The sequence below is a fragment of the Eumetopias jubatus genome, unplaced genomic scaffold (genome assembly GCF_037043125.1).
Source record: "Eumetopias jubatus isolate StellerSeaLion01/CBP00866 unplaced genomic scaffold, mEumJub1_p1.0 scaffold_16, whole genome shotgun sequence".
NCBI lineage: Eukaryota > Metazoa > Chordata > Mammalia > Carnivora > Otariidae > Eumetopias > Eumetopias jubatus.
In genome coordinates this window covers 60,609,790-60,630,267 of record NW_028274822.1, presented here as the reverse complement: position 1 = coordinate 60,630,267, position 20,478 = coordinate 60,609,790, and the positions used below count along the sequence as shown (strand labels likewise).

The window sequence follows — 20,478 nt, the reverse complement described above, 5'->3', positions numbered from 1 at the left end:
AGAGTTCAGAATCATGACTTTAAAGATACTAGCTGGGCTTGAAAAAAGCATGGAAATTATTAGAGAAACCCTTTCTGGAGAAATAAAAGAACTAAAATCTAACCAAGTTGAAATCATAAAGGCTATTAATGAGGTGCAATCAAAAATGGGGGCACTAAATGATAGGATAAATGAGGCAGAAGAGAGAATCAGCAATATAGAAGACCAAATGATAGAAAATAAAGAGGCTGAGAAAAAGAGAGAGAAACAACTACAGAATCACGAGGGCAGAACTCGAGAGATAAGCGATACGATAAGACGAAACAACATTAGAATAATTGGGATCCCAGAAGAAGAAGAAAGAGAGAGAGGGGCAGAAGCTATATTGGAGCAAATAATAGCAGAGAACTTCCCTAATGTGAGGAAGGAAACAGGTATCAAAATCCAGGAGGCACAGAGAACCCCTCTCAAAATCAAAAAAAATAGGTCAACACGCCGACATCTAATAGTAAAACTTATGAGTCTCAGAGACAAAGAGAAAATCCTGAAAGCAGCTCAGGAGAATAGATATGTAACCTACAATGGTAGAAACATTAGACTGGCAACAGACCTATCCACAGAGACCTGGCAGGCCAGAAAGGACTGGCATGATATCTTCAGAGCACTAAACGAGAAAAATATGCAGCCAAGAATACTATATCCAGCTAGGCTGTCATTGAAAATTGAAGGAGAGATAAAAATCTTCCAGGACAAACAAAAACTAAAGGAATTTGCAAACACAAAAACCAGCCCTCCAAGAAATATTGAAAGGGGTCCTCTAAGCAAAGAGAGAGACTAAAAGCAGCACAGATCAGAAAGAAACAGAGACAATATACAGTAACGGTCACCTTACAGGCAATACAATGGCACTAAATTCATACCTTTCAATAGTTACCCTGAATGTAAATGGGCTAAATGCCCCAATCAAAAGAAACAGGCATTCAGATTGGATTAAAAAACAAGACCCATCAATATGCTGTCTGCAAGAGACTCATTTTAGACCCAAAGAGACCCCCAGATTGAAAGTGAGGGGGTGGAAAACCATTTACCATGCTAATGGGTACCAAAAGAAAGCTGAGGTGGCAATCCTTATATCAGACAAATTAGATTTTAAAACAAAGACTGTAATAAGAGATGAGGAAGGACACTATATCCTACTTAAGGGTCTATCCAATGAAAAGATCTAACAATTGTAAATATCTATGCCCCAAACATGGGAGCAGCCAATTATATAAGGCAATTAATAACAAAAGCGAAGAAACACATTGACAGCAATACAATAATAGTGGGGGACTTTAACACCCCCCTGACTGAAATGGACAGATCATCTAAACAAAAGATCAACAGGGAAATAAAGACTTTAAATGACACACTGGACCAAATGGACTTCACAGACATATTCAGAACATTCCATCCCAAACCAACAGAATACACATTCTTCTCTAGTGCCCATGAAACATTCTCCAGAATTGATCACATCCTAGGTCACAAATCAGGTCTCAACAGGTACCAAAAGATTGGGATTATACCTTGCATATTTTCAGACCACAATGATTTGAAACTAGAACTCAATCACAAGAGGAAAGTCAGAAAGAACTCAAAGACATGGAGGCTAAAGAGCATCCTACTAAGGAATGAATGGGTCAACCAGGAAATTAAAGAAGAATTAAAAAATTCAGGGAAACCAATGAAAATGAAAACACAACTGTTCAAAATCTCTGGAATACAGCAAAGGCAGTCCTGAGAGGAAAGTATAGAGCAATACAAGCCTTTCTCAAGAAACAAGAAAGGTCTCAAATACACAACCTAACCCTACACCTAAAGGAGCAGGAGAAAGAACAGCAAATAAAGCCTAAACCCAGCAGGAGAAGAGAAATAATAAGGATCAGAGCAGAAATCAATGAAATAGAAACCAAAAGAACAGTAGAACAGATCAACGAAACTAGGAGCTGGTTCTTTGAAAGAATTAACAAGATTGACAAACCCCTGGCCAGACTGATCAAAAAGAAAAGAGAAAGAACCCAAATCAACAAAATCATGAATGAAAGAGGAGAGATCACAACCAACACCAAAGAAATACAAACAATTACAAGAACATATTATGAGCAACTCTACGCCAGCAAATCAGATAACCTAGAAGAAATGGTTGCATTCCTAGAGATGTATCAACTACCAAAATTGAACCAGGAAGAAATAGAAAACCTGAACAGACCTATAACCACGAAGGAAATTGAAGCAGTCATCCAAAATCTCCCAACAAACAAAAGCCCAGGGCCAGATGGCTTCCCAGGGGAATTCTATCAGACATTTCAAGAAGAATTAATACCTATTCTCCTGAAACTGTTCCAAAAAATAGAAATGGAAGGACAACTTCCAAACTCATTTTATGAGGCCACCATTTCCTTGACCCCAAAACCAGACAAAGACCCCATCAAAAAGGAGAATTACAGACCAATATCCTTCATGAACATGGATGCAAAAATTCTCACCAAAATACTAGCCAATAGGATCCAACAGTACATTAAAAGGATTATTCACCATGACCAAGTGGGAGTTATCCCTGGGCTGCAAGTCTGGTTCAACACCCGCAAATCCATCAACGTGATACAATACATTAACAAAAGAAAGAACAAGAATCATATGATCCTCTCAATAGATGCCGAAAAAGCATTTGACAAAGTACAGCATCTTTTCTTGATCAAAACTCTTCAGAGAATAGGGATAGAGGGTACATACCTCAATATCATAAAAGCCATCTATGAAAAACCTACAGGAAATATCATTCTTAATGGGGAAAAGCTGAGAGCTTTTCCCCTAAGGTCGGGAATGCGGCAGGGATGTCCACTATCACCACTGCTATTCAACATAGTATTAGAAGTCCTAGCCACAGCAATCAGACAACAAAAAGAAATCAAAGGCATCCAAATGGGCAAAGAAGAGTCAAACTCTCACTCTCTGCAGATGATATGATACTGTATGTGGAAAACCCAAAAGACTCCACTCCAAAACTGCTAGAACTCATACAGGAATTCAGTCAAGTAGCAGGATATAAAATCAATGCACAGAAATCAGTGGCATTCCTAGACACCAACAACAAGACAGAAGAGAGACAAATCAAGGAGTCGATCCCATTTACAATTGCACCCAAAACCATAAGATACCTGGGAATAAATTTAACCAAAGAGGCAAGGGATCTGTACTCAGAAAACTATAAAATACTCATGAAAGAAATTGAAGAAGACACAAAGAAATGGAAAAACGTTCCATGCTCATGGATTGGAAGAACAAACATTGTGAAGATGTCAGTGCTACCTAGAGCAATCTACACATTCAATGCAATCCCCATCAAAATACCATCCACTTTTTTCAAAGAAATGGAACAAAGAATCCTAAAATTTGTATGGAACCAGAAGAGACCCCGAATAGCCAGAGGAATACTGAAAAAGGAAAGCAAAGCTGGCGGCATCACAATTCCAGACTTCCAGCTCTATTACAAAGCTGTCATCATCAAGACGGTATGGTACTGGCACAAAAACAGACACATAGATCAATGGAACAGAATCGAGAGCCCAGAAATGGACCCTCAACTCTATGGTCAACTGATCTTCGACAAAGCAGGAAAGAATGTCCAATGGAAAAAAGACAGTCTCTTCAACAAATGGTGTTGGGAACATTGGACAGCCACATGCAGAAGAATGAAACTGGACCATTTCTTTACACCACACACAAAAATAGACTCCAAATGGTTGAAAGACCTCAACGTGAGACAGGAGTCCATCCAAATCCTAAAGGAGAACACAGGTAGCTACCTCTTCGACCTCAGCTGCAGCAACTTCTTCCCAGAAACATCGCCAAAAGCAAGGGAAGCCAGGGCAAAAATGAACTATTGGGATTTCATCAAGATAAAAAGCTTTTGCACAGCAAAAGAAACAATCCCCAAAACCAAAAGACAACTGACAGAATGGGAGAAGATATTTGCAAATGACATATCAGATAAAGGGCTAGTATCCAAAATGTATAAAGAACTTATCAAACTCAACACCCAAAGAACAAATAATCCAATCAAGCAATTGGCAGAAGACATGAACAGACATTTTTCCAAAGAAGACATCCAAATGGCCAACAGACACATGAAAAAGTGCTCAACATTGCTCGGCATCAAGGAAATCCAAATCAAAACCTCCATGAGATACCACCTCACACCAGTCAGAATGGCTAAAATTAACAAGTCAGGAAACGACAGATGCTGGCGGGGATGCGGAGAAAGGGGAACCCTCCTACACTGTTGGTGGGAATGCAAGCTGGTGCAACCACTCTGGAAAACAGTATGGAGGTTCCTCAAACAGTTGAAAATAGAGCTACCATACGATCCAGCAATTGCACTACTGGGTATTTACCACAAAGATGTAAATGTAGGGATCCGAAGGGGTACATGCACCCTAATGTTTATAGCAGCAATGTCCACAATAGCCAAACTGTGGAAAGAGCCAAGATGTCCATCGACAGATGAATGGATAAGGAAGAGGTGGTATATATACACAATGGAATATTATGCAGCCATCAAAAGGAATGAGATCTTGCCATTTGCAACGACGTGGATGGAACTGGAGGGTGTTATGCTGAGTGAAGTAAGTCAATCAGAGAAAGACATGTATCATATGACCTCACTGATATGAGGAATTCTTAATCTCAGGAAACCAACTGAGTGTTGCTGAGTGGTGGGGGTGGGAGGGATGGGGTGGGTGGGTGATAGGCACTGGGTAGGGTTGTGCTATTGTGAGCGCTGTGAATTGTGCAAGACTGTTGAATCACAGATCTGTACTTCTGAAACAAATAATGCAAGATATGTTAAGAAAAAAGAAAAAGAAGAAGATAGCAGGAGGGGAAAAATGAAGGGGAGTAAGTCGGAGGTGGAGACGAACCATGAGAGATGATGGACTCTGAAAAACAAACTGAGGGTTCTGGGGGGGGTGGGGGGATGGGTTAGCCTGGTGTTGGGTATTAAGGAGGGCACATTCTGCATGGAGCACTGGGTGTTATGCACAATCAATGAATCATGGAACTCTACATCAAGAACTAATGATGTAATGTATGGTGATTAACATAACAATAAAAAATTTAAAAATAAATAAATAAGTTTAATTATGGCTGAAACAACTGAATTATGCACTAATACATAGGAGGCACCATTTATATTTTTTTTAATTATTAGATATTCTTACCCTACTCTTTGTCTTTGAAGTAATCTACTATGTGCAGAGGATTCCTTACAGTGGGCTGAATGCACTCTAAGCACCAGAGGGACAATTAGGCTTTTCTTTTTTTTTTAATCCTACACTGGTGTGCTGTTGTACCCGAAGAATATTCCATTATTTCACTTTTCTGTGTTTTTACATTTTAGGAAGTTCAGCCAGAACCTGGTTGCTCAGCTTTGGTACTTTGTGAAATGTGTTTACTTCGGGTTGTCTGCCTACCAAATCCGTTGTGGCTATCCAACGCGAGTCCTTGGAAACTTCCTCACCAAGAGCTATAATTATGTCAACCTCTTCTTGTTTCAAGGGTAAGGAAGGACACTCTGAATTGTCACAGTCACTGATGGAGGGGAGACTGGCAATAGAAACGCATTTGGTTTCCTTGGGAAGAACAGGAGGGTGCAGAATGCTGACGTAGCAATATGGATCATCACGGAACTCTGAGCGATGTTTGGCAAAAGACAGATATGCCCCTTTAAATACCTTTCTCTGGATAATTGCCACACACCTGGCCAGTATATTGTTCTAGAATCAGACACATGGGTTAATTTTCTATTGCTGTATCCTGCATAATTACTGTGGTAATATTTCAGGATGAAAAATATGGATATGTGATCCTTAAGTATTAATATATTTCTGGGCACAGTGGAACAGAAATTTGGAATCTGGACTGTTTCAAAATACCTTTGGGATTTTGTGTTGACCATGAGTTCCTCCATTGATGAGGGCCATTTTATTCCACCTAGAGTCAACCTAAATGCCACATGACTTGCTTGTTCCTGATAGTGAGTTAGCTACTCAAATGAAGCATATTGGCTCTTTGTGTGAGGATTTCTTTGGTAGTATCTCCTCTCTGTTCCCTTGGAATTTATACCACAGCATAAAAGGCCAGGCTGCTCATGGCACTGCTGGTTCCACTGTTGTACCAGACCTAGGGATGGTAACTTAGTCACAGAAGAGGTGTTGAGCATGCTCAGTGAGTCACTTAGTGTTGTTCTGTGGATGGCCTGATACTTCTTCCAGGGGTTGGATTAGCATTCACTTGGCAGAGCCGAGTGGCCTAGGGGAGAATTTCTGAGTGGTAACCCAAGCTGCTGTGAAGGCCCTGAGGTCCACCCAGGTTCTCCAGCCAGAGAGAAGCTCTGTGTTAGTCAAGAAACAAGGAATAATTAGCCAGCTAATTGAACATAATATAAATAAATAAATAAATAAATATTTAAAAATAAAAAATAAAATTTCAATTTCAATTAAAAAAATAAACCCAAGGAATAGTCTCCATACCTAAGAGGAACCCAGGCCAACCCATTCCTAAATACAAGAAGATAAGCCAGAATCTTATTAAACTTAGGCACCTACTAAGTCCACCAGGTGTGGGCTCTACTGTGTGTGGTCAAATACATGTCCTGCTCCCTCTGACAGCTCTCATTTGCCCTCATCTTTCACGTACCAGCTATATAACTTTTCCTAGCTCATTCAGCAGCAAAACCCCAATGTTCTGTAATCCTCAGAGCAATAGATTCTCATAAGCAAATGTTTTAAAAAGTAAAATTATAGGGGTTTTTTTGCAGAAGAAATATAGAAAATCCTAAAGACCCAACCAGAAAACTGTTGGAAGTAATCAATGAATTCAGTGTAAAGTTGCAGGAAGTAAAATCAACATGCAGAAATCAGTGGTGTTTCCATATGCTAAAAACAAAATATCATGGAAAAAAAAACAAAACAAAGAAAGCTATCCCATTCACAACAGCACCAACAACAATGAAATACTTAGAAATAAATCTAACCAAAAAGATTTGTACAATGAAAACTACAAACCTTTGTTGAGAAAAATTGGAGAGGACACCTTCAAACTTATTTAAAAAGGGAATCCTGGGGCGCCTGGGTGGCTCAGTTGGTTAAGAGTCTGCCTTCAGCTCAAGTCATGATCTCTGGGTTCTGGGATTGAGCTCCGCATTGTTCTCCCTGCTCAGTGGGGAGCCTGCTTCTCCCTCTGCTGCTCCCCTGCCCCTCCCCAAATGCTCCTGTTCTCTCTCTCACTCTCTCTCCCTCAAATAAATAAAAAAAAATTTTTTAAGAATAAAAAATAAATAAAAAGGGAAACGTTAATTTGTTAAGACCATCAGCAAAAAGAAAAAAAATCAAAAAAGGGAATGGAAATATAATTTATACACTGACTCATGATGGAAAGAGATTGTAATTCCCAGTTGCATTTTACCATAAGGGTCACCCTGAGAATTAATTGTTCCTGAGTCATAGGGCTAACACAGTAGGGAACTACATGAGCTCCTGGGGTTGGGAGGGTGATGGGGGCCACCCCACAACTATCCATCTAACAAGATGTGGCTTCTGGCAGGTTCCGCCTCGTTCCCTTTTTGACTGAGCTGAGGGCTGTGATGGACTGGGTATGGACAGACACGACCTTGAGCCTCTCCAGCTGGATCTGTGTGGAGGACATCTATGCTCACATATTCATCCTGAAGTGTTGGCGGGAGTCTGAAAAAGTAAGCCAATAAAAATGCCTGATCCTTTTCTGTTTCCCTTCCATCAGGCTGGTTATAAGATTAATGTGAACCTCTGCAAGTTTTGTGGCCAAACAAATGGGGGCAGGGGGCAAAAACGGTGAGGACCTATAAGTGTCCCATTGGTTTCCACCCCCTGGACTTGGGAATTTTGGACTCGCTGATGCCTTAGTCAGCAATAGCATCCAGATGTGTTCCCCTCTTGGCAAATGTATATTTTAGTTATTTTAAAAAGAAGAAATGATATATTGCTGTGTGACCCAATAATGCTTAAATGGCTCATTTGGGAGCAGAAGGGAATGTGGTATGGTAGAGAAAAGTGAGGTCAGGTGGCTTGGATTCAGGCTCACCCTCTGATTCACTCTTTGATGAGCGATGGGACAATATAACATCTTTGTGCAAAGGAATTTGAAGTGCAAATATTTGCTTATTTTGTTAGATTGACTATTAAGATTTGAATATGGATGAAATTACTGTTATTTATTGGATTTTTCAAAAGTTTAACATCTGAAACAGGAGTCTGTTGTATAATAGCAATAGGACCACTCAACAAGCATTAGCTGAGGTGGTATAAAGTGTCTTTTTTTTTTCTCTTCTCGATAATACCCTCTTTGGAAAAGCTCCCTCTAGTCTATATATTTTCTAGTATGTTCTGTTGCTGCTTCTGGGAGTTTCAGCTTCACGGTCAGGGGCCTACTGACCTGTGGCCCCTGTGTTTATGGAGTTTGTCGGAGTGAAGCAAATAGGGCTGGCAGTAAACTTAAAATCAAAGAGCTTGTCCTGATTTTTTAAGGAGCAGAAAAGCTGTTAAAATGACAGAATATGAGAGATATGAGAGCTGTTCTAAGGGACTTTGAAGGTAACAGTCATGGTGCCAAAAGGTCTGGAAATCATGAAGAATGAAGAAGAATAAGAAAAACCAAGAATTATTCTGTCTGAAGTAGAAAAAAAATGGAAGGAGGCAAAAACAATAGCTATTTGTAACTATTCGAAATACTGGGAAATAGAGGAAACGTCTGAATTTATTTGTAAGACTCAAGATAACAGAGTTAAGACAGGTGGGCAAAACCTCTGGTAAGTTTCAATGGCATATGAAGAATTTTCTAGCACTCGAAGCTACCCCATCACAGCTTGGCTGCCTCAGGAGGTGTCCATGTACACATAGTGACACTAGGAGAACTCACATCCTGGACCCTTCGTGCTGGGAAGCGCGGGTCCTCCTCTAGCTCCAGGAGCTATTCATTCAGCAGTTACCTTATCAGTTGTCTATTGCTGCAGTCAAACAACCTCAAACATAGTGATCTATATATATAGATATATATATATATATATATATAGAGAGAGAGAGAGAGAGAGAGAGAGAGAGAGAGAGATTTTTTTTTTTTTTTGAGAGAAAGCACAGGGCAGGGAGGGGCAGAAGGTGAAGCAGAGAGAGACTCCCAAGCAGGCTCCACACCAAGCACAGAGTCCAACACGGGGCTTTATCCCACAACCCTGAGATCATGACCTGAGCTGAAACCAAGAGTTGGACACTTAACCGACTGAACCACCCAGGCGCCCCAAACTTAGTGGCTTAAAAATGACAACCATTTCCTTTGCTCACAATTGTGCATGTGGGCAGTTTGCGCTGGATACCACTGGTCACACTTGCCCAGGGTCATCCTGTGGCTGCCCTTTCAGAGGGACCAAGCACAGGCAAGAGAAAGGCCAAAAGAGAATCAGTTCAAGAGAGAGGCAAGTTGAGAGGATAATTTCAGAATGGAGAGGATCTGAACCTCTATAGGTGTTAAGGAAAAGAATAGTAGAAAAAAGAAAAGCAAAAGTTTTTAGTATCAGAGCCAAAGGAAGAAGGTCCCAATGGGAACCAGGAGGAGGGGTGAGGGGGTGCTGGAAAGTGTGGAATCTGAGGTGAACAAGTTAGTAGTGGGGGAGAGGAACGGCCATCCTACAGGAAAGCTGGAGAAAGATGGGCAGTGAACAAACACACACCACATAGCCCAGCTTCTCCATAAAATAGATGAGCTTCTATGCTGACAGCAAGGGAGAAGGACTGCATCCCAAGACCCAGGGCCTGTCCCCGGGGGCACTGGAAACTGAGGTACTACTTCCTCTGGACGAATGGGTGGGGAGCTCTTATGAGGGGGTTTCTGAGTCAGAGCTCACACGACTGCCACATGTTGATACAGGGCCACTTTTCATGGGAGCAGCTGTGTTGGCCCCATCTGTTGGCTCTTACAAGCCTTTCACTGCCTTTGAGCCAACACGTGCAACCTTCTTAATAACATAGTGAGGAGGTGACACCCATTGCCCGTCCTCCTTGTGCAGGCCGGTGTCGCTCTGCCCTACAACACTAGGCACTCCTGCCCACAAAAGGTTTACAATTATTGTTATTTTATCTTCAAGAAATAAAAAGCCTCCCAGGACCCTGAGATCATGACCTGAGTGGAAGGCAGATGCTTAACCGCCTGAGCCACCCAGAGGAACTTAGGCATCTGGGAGGTCAGTGTCAAGGGAATCCAAGCGAACCTGGCACTCATTTCTACCCTGTCCCATTGGAGACTGAAACTTTACCAGTGACAATCTCTTGTCTGGTGTGAAGCAGAAGAGTAAGCTTCTTTTAACAGTACTTTTTCTTGGGGATTATTCAGAGTCGAATACGCTGTGCTCCAGGGGCTTTATGGATACACTTTATGAAGCCAGAACAGTTTCCTGAAAGGCAGAGTCTTGGCATATGAACACTCACAAACGCAGGCCACTCGGTCCTAGTCATAGTTTACTGTTTTTTCAAAGATTTTATTTATTTATCTGAGAGAGAGAGAGAGCAAGCATGAGCAGGGGGTAGAGGGAGAGGGAGAAGCAGACTCTGCAAGAGCAGGGAGTGCGATGTGGGGCTCGATCCCAGGACCTTGAGATCATGACCTGAGCTGAAGGCAGATGTTTAATGGACTGAGCCAGCCAGGTGCCCCCCCCCCACACACACACAACAGTTTTAAGGAGAAGGTCTCTCAGGTCCCATTGGTCCCCTCATGGTACCACTGTGGAGATGTGTTGGGAACTCATTACAGCTTCACATCACTACCTAACTTCGTGCGGACAAGTTTGCTCTCCCTACTTCAGAGTGAGCAGAGCACAATCAGGCCTCAGTCGGGTCCTGTGGGAAGAGCACACGTCCTCCCCCTGCCTGTTTCTGGTGCCAGGAGCCTGAGCCCTGTGTGACTCATCTGTTGCAGAGATACCCACAGCCCCGGGGGCAGAAGAAGAAGAAAGTGGTGAAGTACGGCATGGGAGGCATGATCATCGTTCTGCTCATCTGCATTGTCTGGTTTCCCCTTCTCTTCATGTCCTTGATCAAATCTGTGGCGGGGGTCATCAACCAGCCCCTGGACGTCTCGGTCACAATTACCCTGGGAGGGTATCAGGTAACTGTTGTGTACCGCCCCCCAGGTCTGATGTCCCTGCCTGTGTCTTTCCTGACCACCAGCTACAGGATGTTCAGTTAGCTCTTGCGGCCAGATTCCCCCCTGCATTTTAACTGGTCAGCAAATATGTGACATATGAGATAAAGCACAGAAGACAATGAAAGGGTAGTTCTGTTCTGGTGTGGGGCACCGGAGTAATAACTTCAAAAAGAGATCCCTGAGGCCAGTTGCCATTGGGTACTCAGTGGGTGATGATATACTGTGTAAAGATTTCTCTTTTAACCCAGGATGCAGAGACGAGCCTCGGGAGTGTTGACATCACTGTTTCTTTGTTTTCCAGCCCATTTTCACAATGAGTGCCCAGCAAAGCCAGTTGAAAGTTATGGATCAGCCAAAGTTTAATAAATTTATGAAAGCTTTCTCTAGGGACACTGTAAGTAAATGCATATAGTAGATGTCTGTGAAGACATTTCACCTAGGTGAGCTTACTGCTTGTCATTTTATTCACTGTTCTGCCATGGCCTGTAGTGGTGGGAAGGACTCTTCAGGGATTACCAGTGGCCAGTGGCCACTTGGATAATCTGAGACATTATGTCTGTATTGTTGGATATAAGTGTCAATAAACATAATTTTAATTCAGGACATTTTAATGTAAGCTCAACAGATGTAGGTCCTCTTTTATATTTTAATTATGGTAGATACTGATCCGTTTGATCAGTAGATCTACTCTGAGAATCTATCTTCAGGGAGTAATTTAAAATACTGGAAAAGCTCCATGCAGGTACCTGCTTGTGATGGCATGCTCTGTATTGACAAAAGTTGGAAGCAACAGAGGGCTCAACAAGTAGGGACTGGTTGAATAAATTATGGCAAATGTATCGAGTGAATCTGATAGGCACTGGCTTCTCTAGGGTGGTCGACATGGGAGAAGGGGGCTACCACTTTTAATTTTATTTACATGCTATGCTGTCTGAATATTTTCCAAGCAACTTCTTTTGTAATACAAGGTAATCATTACAAAGACTATGCGTGGCATGCACATTTCTCAAGATAAAACATAAATGAAGAAGAATATATGCTATTATTTTTTAAATGATTTCCTACTGCATATAATGGTGATAATATTCTGTTGGCAAAGTTGTGGCTGATGTATTCTTTTCTCTCCATTGCAAACTTACAATAATATGATAAATTGATTTTTCATAATTAAGATTTGCTTTACAAATAATACTTTCTTATTTAAAGAAAATGATCAGGCAGACAGATGCTTAGCTCTTTTATGAAATTATCAGCCTATAATGCACGCTGCCCAAACTCATCTCAAGGGATATGCAGCTGTGAAGGTAGGACCACGATATTGTGGGTGGATTAAATTTGACTGTCTCATGAGAGAGAACACCCCAAGAGCTGATAAATTTCCTTCTTAGTGGGGAGGAAAAATGACACCAAATCCGTTGATTTTTCTTTATTAATTGGAATGATTCCATACCTATGCTGGTACTGAGATTGCTCTGTATGACTGGGGCTGCCCATCCCAATGCAGAAGGGAACAAAATAGTACCACGGAGCACCAAGGCCATCCACTGTAGAAACTGTCCTCCCAGAGAAGAAATCCTCTTTCTGCAGTCAGTTAAAAGGAAGAGTAATCACTTTTATTTATTCATCACCATGTATATGGTCTAATTATGCATGTGTATTTGTGCACATACAGGGTGCTATGCAATTTCTGGAAAATTATGAAAAAGAAGACATAACAGTAGCAGAACTGGAAGGAAATTCAAATTCTTTGTGGACCATCAGCCCTCCCAGTAAGCAGAAAATGATAGAGGAACTCATGGACCCCAATAGTAGCTTCTCTGTTGTTTTTTCATGGAGTATTCAGAGGTAGTTACTGTCTTTCCATGTATGATTTCCCCCTTCCCCCCAATCCAAACTCGGGGTGGGGGTGGGAGGCTAGAAGGAAAGAAAAATTCAATTGATGTGGATTTTAGTTGACATGCTTTTTGATACTACAGCTAACCTTTGTGTTTATTAAATAATGATCTGCCTGGGAATCTGGCAAAAATAAGACCTTCTTAGTTTTCCTTTTTCCTACTAACTTCAGTCTCTAAAGAGAGGCTGGCAATGAGTTTTGTGAACAAGAGAGAGAGGTAAAGTGAAAAGGAAAAGGGTAAGGACTTATAAAATGAAATAGTCTGATGACTGTAAGATTTCCCTGAAAGGGTGAATTTTGGTCTTATGAAGAAATGAAGAACTTGCAGCCTTGGAAACCGCAATTCTCATTACATCCCCCCAACATGGGGAAACCCTAACAGATCTTTTCTCCATGCGTGGTGTGTGAGAGCAGCCTGGTAGCCCCAAGAGGGGGAAAGCTGAGACTCCTTCTCACCCAACCTGAGCCAATGGCCAGCATGCAGCCACTACTTTGCTCTTTTGTTTTTTTTTTTTTAAGTTTTTATTTAAATTCCAGTTAACATACAGTGTGATATTAGTTTCAGATGTACAATATAGTGATTCTAGCACTTCCATACAACACCGGGTGCTCATCACAAGTGCCCTAATCCTTAATCCCGTCACCTACTTCACCCATCCCCCACCCACCTCCCCTCTGATAACCAACAGTTTGCTCTCTGTAGTTAACAGTCTGTTCCTTGGTTTGCCTCCTTCTCACTTTTTTTTTCACCTTTGCTCATTTGTTTTGTTTCTTAAATTCCACAGATGAGTGAAATCATATGGTATTTGTCTTTCTCTGACTGACTTGTTTTGCTTAACATAATACTCTCTAGCTTTATCCACATCTTTGCAAATGACCAGATTTCATTCTTTTTGGTGGCTGAGTAATATCTATATCTATACACACACACCACATCTTCCTTATCCATTCCTAAGAGCATGTCTTAGGAAAATTTCCTGCATTCAAAAACCCATCGTGTTAGTGAAGCACTTGAGGAACCTCGACACGATAAAGTAGTTGAAAGGCTTGGTGTTTGTTTGTTTGTTATCACAGTCTTGTGGTTCAGGATTCTATGCAAGCTTATTTGGGAAGTCAAGTGATAGGTGCATTTGGGTCCATGATTCCTGGCTTCTAGAATCATGATAGGGACCTAAGAAAGCTTCTCCAATCTAAAATGAATTTCCAAGGAAATAGTAAAGAAAGATTTCAAAGGGGGGCTGTTCAGAATTGAAAGAACTCCTTCCTGAATCTTATTTTCTCCTTTAGAATTTACATCCCAAGTTCCTCACATGAAATTCTAGACTGCCAAAAATTTATTTTTTAGCCTTTTCTTTGAAGAGCTACCAAAAAATTAACAACATTAAAGATCAACTTTTGATTGAACATTCTTTTAAAAACATGCATTCTATTAGTCACCATGGAGACTAACCTCATTGGATTAATATAAAGAGTGTTGCAGAAATTCATACCAAAGCCTCAAGACGGTTTCTCTTTTAGTCAGCAGACAGCCTCCTCACCTGCCATCTGTTTTAAAGGTGTTTGTGACCTCCCTGGGGTTTACTAACTTGGTTGTCTAAGAAGCTGGACGTAAAGGTGAGGTGGACAGAAAAGGTTGGGGTTGACAGTTGTGGACCCAATGAAGACTTGGTGAGATTAATAAAATGAAGAGTCAGATGAATTTTTGAATCTCTCTTCCAGACTTCTGAATAATCACTGACATCGAGCCCTTTTATCTTTCTTCACAGAAACATGAGTCTGGGTGCAAAAGCAGAAATAGCAACGGATAAGCTTTCTTTTCCTCTTAAAAATATTACACGTAAGAATATAGCTAAAATGATAGCCGGCAACAACACAGAAAGTTCAAGAACACCAGTGTAAGTGATTCCTCCTGCTAATTAGCTTTAATAGATGGCTATATCTAGTACAAAATCTCCATTTGCAAATTCACATATGCAAGAAATGCAACTTTCTCCATTCTTCAGTAACTCAAGTGAACTCTACTTGGAAGCCTCGTTGTGTTGCATTAAAGCAGCTCTGTCTTCCTACCCTCTCACTCTCACTCTCTGTCCACCTATAGGCCCGGGAGTCCTGATCTTGTCTCTGGGTAGCAAACCTTGTTCTTATCTAAGCTGATTATCTAACCATAATCAGCAGAAGCCAGGGAAAGACCCCGGGAGACCCTCCTTCTACTATTACTCCTGACTTGGGCTCATTGAATGCCTGGCTAATGGATGGGGGATGTGGGGAAGACAAGGGGTAAAAGGAAATTTGGGCAGGGGGGGGGACTCTATCTTAATATATTATCCTGCCATATAAGTACTCCACTTCAAACAAATCCAAGCTGGGATGTTTAGATTCTAATATGAGAACTAGTAGGAGGAGGGGGAAATGCTATGGGTGCAAAACTGCTAAATGACGTTCACCAGCCAGTGTCTAGTTCTAACCTCCAGTCTGTGCTGGCCCCACTTTGATGTGTTGAGTATAAGAACAGCCATGATATAGTCCTCACATGTGTTCCCTAAGACAGCCTTTTTTAATCACTAAAGTTGAAGGAACCTCAAAGATTGTCAGATCTTCCCCCATCATTTCCCCATGAGAGAACAGACCTAGAGGGACAGAGTGACCTGCGCATGTTACTCAGTTTGTCCTCAGCAGAGGGAGGGACAGGTCCAGGCCACCAGTTGTCTCCTTGGGCCTCACTCCTGGCACTAGATAGATTCATGCAGTCTGCTTGATTATAGATACAATTATGTATCTCCATAGAGTAAGGACTTAGATGCCAGCACGAAAGACAGCTCCTGGCTTCAGAAATGGTCGCAGATGTGGGAAATCTCTGTAGCGGTTTTTAAGGCATTAACTAGCTCATGTACAGAGTTTACCTAAGTATTCGAATAGAACAACTGAATTTGTTTGGCTTCAGAAATTTCTGATTATAATGGAACCCAGAAATTGTGATGACATCACATTGCGTAGAAGTATAAAGACTCACCATCATTTATTTGAGATGAGGTCAAAAATAGCAACAAAAAATCAGTTTTATGTGGATAAAACAACTAAAACTCTATTACTCTCCCCCCTTTTTTTCTTAACACACAGGACTATAGAGAAGATCTACCCATATTATGTGAAAGCACCTAGTGATTCGAACTCAAAACCCATAAAGCAACTTTTGTCTGGTAAGGATGAGAAGGAATTGTTTCAGAACTTTTTAAAATCCTTTTATTCAGTGTCTACAGTTTGCATTCTCAGCCTTTCTCAAGCTGCTTTCCAGTTTTCTTTCCCTGTGAGACACGGCTTACAGGAAGCATGAGACTCCCAGCTGCAGTCACCAGCCAGAAGGATCCAATCAGGCACCAGCAGCCATATTCTTCATGGTTTTCATTGATATAGGACATGATTAGCTTAAGTCCACATTTAGCAGCTTTGGTTACTGATTCATCAGTCTGTTTACTTGTTTCTATTAGCATCCATCTCTTTGGCAGAAAATGGCCTTATGCAATATTAAATATGAAAGCCCCACAATAAGAATAATAAAAATGGAGGAGGAAATCTACTTGATTCAGCCCAAGGATGGTTAAGTATCAATGTTAGTCTCTAGGGACTGTGTTTACCCAAAACAACAGTGATGGTAGGATGTTGACGTTTGGGGATTCTTAAGCATTAATTACTAAGCATTGTTTGACTTCATCAATTGCCTGGATCAGAGCAGATGTGCACATGTGATAAAGGTAGAAGGACAAAGCAGTTTTATCCAAATCATGTTCACTCCTTTGTCAATGTGGGTCGCTCATGGTCACCAGGCAGTGCATCAGGCACCGGAGACCAGGCTCCAGTGGTCTGATGAGATGTAAGTAAACAACTGGAAGCCCCCATTGAGATCACCAGAAGTAGAGGCAGGATAGAGGTTTGGAAGACAAGCATGGGTGGGTCCTACATCTCTATGCTTTTCTTCCTCAACAGTCAAAAATACATATGTCTTACACGGTAATTGTGAGATGCATTGAGAACTTTGGTATTTCCCTTTCAGTCCAAATAGTTCTAGAAATGCTTAGTCCAAGAGCACAGATTGCTCAACCATGAGTCATTCCCTCTGAAATGCTTCTGTCCCTCAGTGGGTCCTTCACAACTGCTGCACCTCATCAGATGATCCTGCAAGCCTGCTAGGGCACTCCTTCAGCTGCCTCCCTGTCCCTGGTAATGGGTCTCAAATTTTCACCAGTGCCCCCCCTTCCTTTCAGCTTCAGGAAGATGGGGCTCCTCCCTCCAGGGTCAGCCTCACTTTGTGCCCAGATTCCCAGCCCCTCCCCACCCTTATTTTCCCCTTTCTCAGCCACATGTTCTGTGCTCTGCAAACACAGGCCTATTGGCTGTGAGTCATTTGAGGTCCAGCCAATGACTTCTTGCCCAGACCACATGGTCTTGGTGCTCTTGGGTCCTGCCAACCCCACAGCTTCTCTGATGATCTTTACTGAGTTATGTCTGATCTTTAGCATAGGTTGGTGGCTATCACCAATCTATAAAGGAGGAAACTGAGGCTCAGGGTGTGAATTACTCAGCAGTGGTTATACAGCCAGTATGTGAACAAACTAGATTCAAACCTGGGCCAGATGTTCCCTCTCAGAACTCTCTAGACTTCAGAACCAAGATTCTTTTTGTTCCTGAGCATTCTGGGTGGTTCACATTTGTCCTGGGTAAGGGTTTCTTTATCTTTACCAGTTTCCTGCCTCACTCTCCATCAGTCCATACATCCACCCATCCACCCATCCATCCATCCATCCATCAAATAGACATTCATTTAGACATGTCTAAAGGCACTGTCCCAGGTTCCTCTGATCCAGGAATTTAGCAGGAAATAATGCAGACACAGCCCCTGCCCTCACAGTCCACCACCAGGACTCTCAACGGAGGCCCTATTATCATTGACAGGGGTGGTATTTTCTTAGAAAGACTTGCTCAGAGAACTCCCAAGCTTTTTTCCACCCTTTTCCTATTCTTTTATATTGACTCTGTGCTCCAACGAAAGCAATCATTAATCACACATCATGGATTTTCAGAATTTTACTGAGCTTCATGCCACCAAGCCTTCCTGAACTAGCCTCCTCTCCCCCTCCATCTCCACTTACTGAAGTTCTCACTCTGCAAAACTCAACTCAGAAGCTGTCTCCTCTGCGAAGCCCTCCTGGATCCTACCAAGCAGATGTAGTCTCCCCATGCTAACAGCCTCATTGGTGCAGGTCCTATAGTGGTTGCCACATGCCCATTAAGTCCCACTTGTATACATGGCCTGTTCCTGTTGAGATATGGAATCATGCTGTACTCAACTTTGTAACCCTTATCACCTGACAGGGTGTCTTCCTCCTCAAAGACATGCAATAAATGCTGGTAACAAGATTGAATTAGTCAATTGACTAAAAAGTCGGTGATTTGGGTTTTTAAATGTCTAACTAGTTGTTTGGAATTATCAGCAAAGACACTCAGGTGATGGGTCTTCCCTCTCTCCTGTGATGTGTCTGCCATGCTCACTCAGCAGCAGTGAGCTACTTGTCTTGTGACAAGGAGAAACTTTATGTACACCTAGGGCCCACTTTTCTTTCTCCACTCACATTGTTACCATGTCCCTGTGTCCTACTTATCCTGGCACCATACGCTATGGACAGTAGTAACTAGGTTTTGCCATCTGAGGACTGTTTATGTGCATTAAATCCTAATAGTCTCATGCTAACTTGAATTCATTTTTCTCCTCTTCCAGAAAATAATTTCATGAATATCACCATCATTTTGTCCAGAGACAATACAACTAAATCTAACAGTGAGTGGTGGGTTCTCAACCTTACTGGCAATAGAATATTCAATCAGCATGCCCAGGCCTTGGAACTGGTGGTCTTCAATGACAAAGTCAGCCCCCCAAGTCTGGGGTTCTTGGCTGGCTACGGGTAAGAACTTATTTTACAGTCAACAGTTACAAGAGTCTACTTCTGTATCATATAAAGTTGAGGATGGGAAGCCTTGTATCTTCCTAGAATCCTTGAACTTAATAGCTGCAACCTTAAAATTCATAGGTCACTGGCCCATCATTTTAAAAAATGAAGTCAAAATGCCTGATGTCAGTAACACCCTTAAGGACAGGTCTAGAAGTCCTATGTCCAGTTTCTTCACTCTACACCCTTCCTGTTATGTTTGAGGCCACTAAGTGTTTAAACATAAAAATTGATGTAAGGTTACCTCTTTCCTGTTTAGATTGTCTTCTGACCTTAGCAGACATGGCCTCAGTCAGACGTCGCAGTTTGGGACATGGTCCGATGTCCCGAATGGCCTGAAGCTACTGTTTCACAGTTTTCTGATCCTTAAATGCTAGGACACATATATCCCCAACAAGACAAGAACGTCTGTTAAAAAATAATTGTCTATGCAAAATTGTATTTATAAAAATAAAGAGCTAGGTGCAGAAAAATGTACATAGTACAATGGCATTTCTACCAAATATAGTATGTGGTTTCTTTATATAATATATGCAGTAAAACTACCTGAAGTTCATCCATGAAACTGTTAACACTGGTCATTTCCAGAATTGGGATTTTTTTTTAATTTTCATTTTTTAAGTCTTATAGGTTCTGTAAGGGAAAAACTTTAAGCTTTGATAAGTTTATCATGTCTTCATGGAATTGGAGGGAAATACTGTTTGTTTTTTTTTCTCTTAGATGTGTTCTATTAACTGTATTTAACTGGTAGATACAATTTCTACTTTTTTTTTTTCAGTATCATGGGATTATATGCTTCAGTTGTCCTTGTGATTGGGAAGTTTGTCCGTGAATTCTTCAGTGGGATTTCTCACTCCATCATGTTTGAAGAGCTTCCAAATGTGGATCGAATCCTGAAGTTGTGCACAGATATTTTTTTAGTTCGAGAGACAGGGGAACTGGAATTAGAGGAAGATCTCTATGCCAAATTAATATTCCTGTACCGCTCACCAGAAACCATGATCAAATGGACTAGAGAAAAAACAAATTGATACATTAAGACACAGACTGCAAATCAAGTTAACATTTGAATTTTTAAAAAAGCACAATATTCTCATAAGAGCTAAGCATTTCTAGTTGGACGGAAATGGTTTCTCTTCTGACAGGTGTTCAAAAGGACCTGACTTCCTTTTGCAATCTAAGCTACCTTGCAAATGAAGGCGCTGTTGAAAAAGTTATTTGTAATTCCATTTCTCCAAAAATCAGGGCTACTTGTTTTATGTTTTAGTCAACAGTGTCTTGCATTCTGATTGACTATGCAAAGGAGTCATTTCTGGGTCTCTTCCCTCAGAGAAACAG

General features: G+C 41.4%; 1 protein-coding gene across 7 annotated transcripts in view; it reads left to right on the top strand.

The window, feature by feature from the left end:
* Positions 1 to 20,171, top strand: part of PIEZO2 (piezo type mechanosensitive ion channel component 2) — a 588,882-nt gene extending 568,711 nt beyond the window's left edge. For all 7 annotated transcript variants that reach the window (XM_088019744.1, XM_028089342.2, XM_088019743.1 and 4 more), the window contains 9 exons: positions 5,420 to 5,578; positions 7,624 to 7,771; positions 11,020 to 11,208; positions 11,549 to 11,641; positions 12,920 to 13,092; positions 14,908 to 15,036; positions 16,259 to 16,338; positions 18,912 to 19,095; positions 19,919 to 20,171. In XM_088019744.1, the coding sequence (XP_087875870.1) occupies positions 5,420 to 5,578; positions 7,624 to 7,771; positions 11,020 to 11,208; positions 11,549 to 11,641; positions 12,920 to 13,092; positions 14,908 to 15,036; positions 16,259 to 16,338; positions 18,912 to 19,095; positions 19,919 to 20,171 (1,408 nt within the window). The remainder of the gene's footprint in view (positions 1 to 5,419; positions 5,579 to 7,623; positions 7,772 to 11,019; positions 11,209 to 11,548; positions 11,642 to 12,919; positions 13,093 to 14,907; positions 15,037 to 16,258; positions 16,339 to 18,911; positions 19,096 to 19,918) is intronic.
* Positions 20,172 to 20,478: the final 307 nt, after the last annotated feature.